At 52.0% G+C, this 7,860-nt stretch overlaps 1 protein-coding gene across 1 annotated transcript in view; it reads right to left on the bottom strand.

Annotated features, from left to right (window-relative positions):
* Positions 1–1,993: 1,993 nt before the first annotated feature.
* The window catches only part of Slc35f6 (solute carrier family 35, member F6), a 13,325-nt gene continuing 7,458 nt past the window's right edge, over positions 1,994–7,860 (bottom strand). The window contains exons 2-6 of the mRNA XM_005400439.2: positions 7,056–7,128; positions 6,201–6,372; positions 5,787–5,999; positions 4,966–5,076; positions 1,994–3,690 (exon numbers count right to left, since the gene is read on the bottom strand). Coding sequence (XP_005400496.1) covers positions 3,221–3,690; positions 4,966–5,076; positions 5,787–5,999; positions 6,201–6,372; positions 7,056–7,128 — 1,039 coding nt within the window. The 3' untranslated portion in view covers positions 1,994–3,220. The remainder of the gene's footprint in view (positions 3,691–4,965; positions 5,077–5,786; positions 6,000–6,200; positions 6,373–7,055; positions 7,129–7,860) is intronic.

The following is a 7,860-nucleotide window of genomic DNA, read 5'->3' as shown; positions in this document are numbered from 1 at the left end:
TAGAAGAAGGATTCTGCTGGCAGCAGCAGGGAGAACACAATGAGAGGAAGAAGGACTGTTCCATTGCAGCTGCTGTGGTTCTTGGGGGAGCCAGCTGGGCAATGGAGCAGCTACCGGACAAGCCTCAGGTTCATCAGGATGAAGTGACTCTCGGTTCCAGGCTCAGGGATGCAGGCTCCTGGGTTTGTGGGCCCTCCTGGGGAAGAAGGCAGGAGTCCTGACTTCTGGATCATCCATTTGGTCTTGCTGCAAACAGTTTTAAATTATGTGTGTATCCAATGAAACACAAATACACTATAGAGGATGACACAACATTCACATTCACTTTTAGAATAAAGCAGGATTTAAAAACTTAATTACAGTCTAAACAGCCCTTTCAGACCCTTCCTAAACTCAGGTTCCCATTTGTCTGTGGTTAGGGATACTTCAGGGGGAATTGGGGGTAGGGGGAAAGACTAAGTTTCCCTATGTCTAAAAAAATTTGTTTTGGATAACTTCTTAATGAAGACGGGTGGTTATAAACTTTTTGTCTCTCCAGTTCAGGGAATTGGAAGCAGGGGGCACTGAGCTACGTCCCCAGCCATTTTTTTTTTTCTTGCTAAGTTAGCCAGAGTGCCCTGGAACTTCTGATCTTTCTGCCTCAGCCTCCTGAATATCTAGGATTACAGGCATGTCCCACCAGCCAAAAGTGGTTTACAAACTTATTTATGGCAAAATCTCCCAATGATCTCAGGCTTTGAAAGGATCAAGTCAACAGGCCAGAGGGGTACCTAAGCAAGGCAAAACCAAGAGCAACAACCAAGCATCCAACGGAGGTGAACATGCTCAGGAATAAGAACCCCTTCCTTGAGAGGCAGTCAAAGTCTTGAGAGGTAACAAGGCTTGTTTAAGGTCCCTGGCCAAGGTTAGGGCAGTGATGAGAACACTAGTGCCTTCTTCCTACCAATCTCACCAGGGGGGCAGCTCTGACCTCCCTGAATACTATTTGCTCACGAGACCTTAGAACAAAGTAAAGGCCCACAGACCCACCCGGCCCGGTCCTAAATCTCTGTCTGTACGCAGTCTTGGCAGGAGAGATGCCTGAGGGCCAATCCAGCCCCTGAGGGACAACCCCCCTCCAAGATAGCTCTGGCAGGGAGAGGACAAAGCAGTTCATGAAAATGCAGATGTTTCAGTTAGACTGAACCAGGATTTCTAGAAGTCGGTAGCCAGGTTCATGGCCTACAACAGAACTTCCACCACGCTGGGCTCCCTCATGTACTCAGAATGGGGGGCCCTGCCAGTCTCAGCAGCAGCAGCACGGAGGGCCTTAGCTCCCTCAATATGACAGGCAGGAGCCCATCCTCCAAGGTCTACCTGTCCCCAGGTGCACTATGCCGTGGGGACTTAAGGACACCTACTGTCAGCATAAATGTCTTTCCAGGTGTCCTGTTTTACTATCAATGTAACTTTGACATTTCACTCTATGAGAGAGCTGGAACAAAATGTTCTGCCCTTCTGCATGAAGCTCATGCTCTAAGCAATGCTTCTGCTGACCCCAGAGCCACTGATGCAGCACCCCCAGGGGAATGACTGAGGCAGGGACAAGCACCTTCAAGTTTACCCTCTAAGCTTATGCCCACCCCTATCCTGTAGATAGAGATGATGTCCTTCGGTAGGGATGTGAAGACCCCAAGCTCCTGGAGGCAAGGTGACTTGCCTTTGCTGGCGGCAGGTTTGATGGGCCAGACCCTCCTCATCCTCTGCTACCCTTCATCACAGACCCCTGTTGTAATTCCCCCTGGCTTTCAAACACTGAATCAACAGTCCCCCTGAGCAGTACTCAAATAAAAGCCAAGTGCTTCCCAAACACCCTTTTAAACAGTGTGTAATGTAGCATGCAGTGGGGCAGCCCATGCCAGGTGAGCGGTCCTGGACTCTAGGAACGAGCCTGGATGAGCAAGGACAGAGCCAGGACATCTGGCTTTGCCTGCAGCTAGCAGCGTGACCTTGGGGAAGTTCAACTCTGTAGGTTTTATTGTCTCTATCCGAGAAAATGAAGGCAGCCTAGGAGGTTTCTAAGCTTTTAGTACACTAGGGCTTTCCACACTCTGGACGCCACTCCCAGGAATCCTCTTGTGCCCCTTTCCTCTCACCACAGAAAAAGCCCAATACCGCCAATTTTCTATTGCTTTTTAAAAAGTAAAGTTTAAAATAACATTTTAATGCTCCAGGTTTTTAGACAAGGCAGCTGTAACATTGTCTCCACCACCACTGCCTGTTTCTTTCTCCCTGGGACACAGTGGCCCAGGGAAGCCCAGGAGCCCTGGGACACAGCATGTGGGCCTCTCTCTCAAAGGTCTCCTCCCACGTGAGTGACTAACTCTACGCATCCTAGTAAGTCCATCATCCTGGGGTTCTCCAGGCACCCAGGTTTCTGGGGATGGGGCTGGGATCCAGATATGCCTCAGGTCCCATTTGCTACAGAGTCACGTGGCTGCTTGGCTAAGGTTCCCCCAGGTTCCCAGCCAGTGCCGACAGCAGGAGACCCAAACAGTACTTTCCTCATCTTTAAAATGAAGTTCATAAAATGATCATCAAAGGCTGCCTGGAATTGCTCTCCGATCTATTCCCAGGCAGGGAGGCAGAGGAGAGTTAAGGAGATTATCAGGACAGGCACAAGAAGGGGAGACATACAGGGATGCTTCTTGTCTTGCATTGTCCACACCAGAGGCCCACAGGATGCTGAGGCCAGAAGGCACTGAAGGCCACAGTGTGGACGCCCACTTTCCAGAGCTAACGGGCTAGGGAGCACTTACTGAATCTGCAGCAGAGTTTGGGTTAAAACCAGTTCTCCAGACAGGTTTAAGAAGTATTTTACACATTTTAGAAAATCCGGTCCTTAGTTCTGCTTTGAACTTGCTCATCAACTTCCCTTCTTTAGATGACTCATAAGCTAGATAATCTACCTTAATAATCTAGTTTATGATTCAGAAATACCACGGTTGTAAATTCCTGCCATTAAAGTTCATGATTTAGCTCTAGTGCTGCAGGAGGGACTGGGTCACACCCTCCTGTAGGCAGTGGGGAGAAAAGAGGACTCAGGTGTCACGTCATCTTCTGTGTCAGCAGCTGCCTTGGGGGGTCACAGGGAAAAGGCAGGGCATTCAAGGCCCACCAGCCCAAGAGGCCTCAGAGTGAAGAGGGAGCACTGGGTAGCAGCAGAGATCCTCAGGGAAGCTCAGCTGGCCTCATTGATGGGAGTCCGGCTGCCACCCAGCAGTCTTTCGCGCTCACTCTCCTGTGCAGGGCGCCAGCACCGGGATAGGTAGGCCAGCAGCGGGTGGTGCAGCCCATTGTAGAGGGCAGTGCCCATCAGAAGGATGAGGAAGCCGAGGATCTGCAGCGGGTGGAAGTCTTCCCAGCCCACAGCCAGGCTTACGGCCCAGATGACCACGGTGCGCAAGCTGTCCAGCACCATGCGGGTAGTGGCACTTAGTTCCTTGGTGACGCTGATGCCCGCAAAGTTGAAGAAGGCAATGCTGCTAATGTTGCCCAACAGTGCCAGGGCAATGAGTGGCTGACGGCCAATCTGGCAGAAGGCATCCAGGACATCCTCCAGGGTCCCTCGAGGGTTTCCACTGAAGGAGCCAGCAGGGATGTAGTACATAGGTACCAGGAGCAGCGACAGGATCACGAAGCCGAAGAGGCCTGGGGCGGAGCATGGAGGAAGCAGGTTACTGTCTTCACCCTGCCCCAGCCTCTCAGCATGACCCACTGGCACAGCAGCCCCTGAACTCAGGGCCGCTCCTTCTGTTCGGCTTGCTGTGGTCCACTCCTGGGACCCACCCCTGACCTCTCTTAGGGAACGTGGACTTATGCAATGGGCTCTGGCTACCCTTTCTCCACCTCAACCCAGTGGCTTTTGATTGGACCAAGAATAAGAAATCTGTTTTATACTGTGACCCCTAGTGCATGTCGTCAGGCACACACGTACGCACACACATGCACACACACTCCCAAAACAACAGCTCCCCTTACTATGTACAACGCTTGCTGACTTTTAAATTCTATTCTGTTCACTTGAAAAAGAACCGCTGGCTTCAACTCACTATTCTGCTCTTCTAAGTTTGGCAAAACACAGCTAATTCGGTAAGCAATTGGTCTGTGACAGGAAGCTAGCTTGTGCCAGGATGTAAGTGCACAGCTTCATTCATAAAATCTTACTAGAAAAGAAAAACGAGTGGGAACAAACAGTACGCTTTTGATGTAACTGATTTCCATTCAGCCATCAGCAACTCTGCCCACACTGGGCCACAGCCAAAGAGCCCCTGGTAGGCATTTGTCCATGGGCCACTCGACTAACACAGCTCTAATCTGTTTTGCTAATCTTATATTTTTAAAAGCATAATTTTGATAGTTGATTCTCTGCTCAAAAACCTTTGGTGGCTCCTCCTGCTGTCACTTAGCCTAAATCTACTTGCCTGACCCCAGGACTCTCCATGATAGGACTCTGACTAAATTCCTGCTTATTTCCCCAACAATAAGACCTGCATTATGCCCCAATTATTCACACTGGTTTCCAAACCTCTGCCTTGCCTGTACCCTACTCTTGCCTATTGGAATCTGTGACGCTAATGGCACCTTCCTTGCCCTGAGAGACTCAGACTTGCTTGGCAAGTGAGGCACCACTTGAGCACGACTGGTCCAAGCTCAAGTGCTCTGCCTGGCCCTTTCTTCTTGCTGGTTAGCTCCAATAGAAAAGGGTCATCTTTATCCTTGGTCTCCTCCAGCCCAGCACAGCAGATGTCAGAGCATCCGTCAATTCTCATCTAAGGAAGTCGGGACAGGGGCTCACTCTCCCCTCCCCCAACCAGCGACCACCAACACCTGCCCTTCGCTCCATATGTGTGACTGATGCCACATGCTGCCCCTCAGCATCTCCTCCCCTCCAGCCACTCCTCCCTGGCTGGCGCCCACACTCACCCTCTGTGCCCACTGCCCGGAGCGGGTGCACATTGTGTTTATAGACGAACTTCTCTTCTAGCACCATCTGGATGGCCACGATGATCTGGGCCATGATGATCAACAGGTCCCCTGAGGAAAGGAAAGGCAAGATGAAGCTAGGACTGCACGAAGGCTGGGGTTGGGGGTGGTGACTGGAGGGCCCTAGGGACAGAACACACCAGGTCCTAATTTTTCTAGTTCCTGTACAGTTCATGGTTCTGACTGCCATGCCTGATTCCCTGGTGCCCGAGGGGTAGACAAACTGGGCAGGCTCCTGGAGGTCTGCAGAACTGCCTGGCCTGAGGGGTGCAGCTCAGGGTATGTGACCTTGTAGGGAGTGATGTGTTTGAGACAGACGTTTCTGGTTCATTTCCGACTCTCAGTACCCCAGAGTGGTCACTGCATCATACAGTGGGCTGTGATGGTTCCCTTTGGGGACTGGGATTGGGAGGGCACCTGTGACAAGGATGACAGTCTCAGTGCCAGGCTGGGCACATGCTAAGTGGCAACTGGTGTGTGTGCTTATGAATCACAGCCCATGGCAGCCCCCCGCTCTGACATCCTGCTCCTCACCTGCCTTGCTCACACGGCTTGCCACTCTTTCCTGCTGCAGACACACACCTCTCCATTCTCCCCTACACTTTCTCCGACCCCTCGGTGGCAGGTGTGTGCCCTCACCCAGGACCTGCACACTGCAGGGTTGGAATGGATTAAGTCTGTGGGATGACCATGTTCCAGGCTCCTCAGAATGGGACAGAATAGGACAGGATGGGCAGCCCCTGGTTCCCACAGGGCCACACCTGTGATCACTTCGCTGAGCTTGTGCTCACTGTCATGCTTGCTCAGGAGGTCAGCCAGGCCCACGACCACCAGCCCCACGATGGTGGCCAGGATGCCGAGCCACTGGCTAGGTGCCAGCCGCCGGCCCAGGAAGGCCACTGAGAACAGGCCTGTGAATATGATCACTGAACCTCGTAGCATCTGGAAGCTGGAGGCACTGGTCATGTTCAGGGCTAGAAAAGAGACATGATTGTTAGCTCTTGAGGTCAAAGGCTGGCTGCCCCTGAGCTGGAGCTGAGCCAAGCACATGTACATGGAAAGCATCCAGTAACCTTGGTGCAGTGTGCGTGCATGTGTGGTGTGTGAGAGTTTGAGGGGATGGGGTGCTGTTTTACTGGTGGCCCTTTAGACCACAGCCTGGCCTGGTTACTCACCCACATACATGATGCTGGTCCCTGTCATGTCACAGAGGGCCGGGGGCAGGAAAAGAAAGGGGCTGAAGGGCTGCTGGGGGTCCACACTGGAGTCTGACTGTCTTGAGGCTCTGCACTGGAGTAGGTAGAAGGCAGCCAGGCAGGAGAACTCTCCCAGGAACATGCCCACTGCCTACAGGGACAGGAAGTTGAGGACTCAGTGAGGGAGGGACCCTGGGGGTTACCTTGTACAGATACCTTGGACTGTTTTTCACACCATTTTTCTTCAAGCAAGAGCTTACCTAGAATGCTGTCATGTCCAGCAAACAAAAGCAGAGCTGCTGTGGGAGGCCACACAGCCTCCTGGGTCTACCCCAAAGCCCCTTCGGGGCTTGTGATCCACCCAGCAGACCCCTCTTCAAATTCGAGATGAAGCAAGTGAGGCCCACAAAGCTTCAGACTTTTGGAAGGTCACAATGAAGTGGCTGACACAGCTGGGACTGAAATGTGAGTCAACTGATTCGCAGTCCAGCAATGGGATGTTTTCTACTGACAGGGACCACCCTGTCCCAGTGGATGCCTGAACTCTTCGTGCACGCAGGGCAGGCTGCTGCCACGGGACAGCGCATCCCACGCGTCCCGACTGCATGTGGTGAGGGCATGAGCACTTGTTGGCATTCAGGCCTCCCACAGAGGCCCGTGTCCTCCGTCCCTCTGCCAGGGGCACCTGCAGACCCTGGCCGTGTTCCAGAGAAGCACAGCGAAAGGCAGATGGCTCTCCTGGGAGTAGGGGAGCTCCGGCACAGGCCAGGAAACAGCCTGCCTCAGGGGTGCCCGCCTGAGGCCTAGGAGATGGGCGAGTGCTGGGGTCCGTACCTGAAGGAAGGGGTGCTGGAAGCTGTGCTCCTTGCTTCCTCTGCAGCCCTCGGCCTTGAATTTGTCTGCCCACCTGCAGCAGACAGAGAGCGAAGGTCAGCCTCGCAGCCCTGGGGCTCCCTCCTCCCTTGAGTGTGCCACGAGGTCCACACTCAAAGAATCAGCCCCCACTGGGGCAGCTCTCAGAGAAGCCAGACTCTTCAGCAAGGGTTTAAAATCTGCAATTCCTCGACTTACGAATGTGGTGTTGCAGCAACTCTCAGAAATCACATTAAAGTCACAGTATATAGGACAAAGTATCATTGATGTTCATTACTCATCAAAATTAGTCACTGGATCCAGTACTTGAAATTTAACATAGTAAGAAATACATGTGTATATATTACTACATTGCAAATTTGCTTTTCAGTGTCTGATAACTTTATTTTAACTTAATCTGTTTCTTTTGTAATGTTTGGTCTCTTATTTGCACATTTTAGAGAAGATGGCCACAGGCTGGGCTGTGAAAGAGATTTGAAGCACAAAAAGTGTCAAGAACCTCTGGTCACCAGGCATGGTGTTGCACACCTGTAATCTCCGTAGGAGAGGCTGAGGCAGGAGGATTGCAAATTTGAGGTTAATTTGGACTAGTAACACTTTGTTTCAAAAAACAAGCAAGCCAACAAACAAAAAATCCCACCAAAACAATAAACAAAACAAAAAAATTCTCTGGTCTAGAGGGGTACTGGGCCCCAGGAGAGGACTACCTGACATCCTCGTGGAACCCAAAAGGTCCTTCTGAGCCTGATCCCCCCCCCCCCCCCCC

Source organism: Chinchilla lanigera, unplaced genomic scaffold, assembly GCF_000276665.1.
Source record: "Chinchilla lanigera isolate Chin_1 unplaced genomic scaffold, ChiLan1.0 scaffold00068, whole genome shotgun sequence".
In the NCBI taxonomy this organism is placed as follows: Eukaryota; Metazoa; Chordata; class Mammalia; order Rodentia; family Chinchillidae; genus Chinchilla; species Chinchilla lanigera.
The sequence above is the reverse complement of the archived record's forward strand: the minus strand, read 5'-3'. Positions and strand labels throughout refer to the sequence as shown.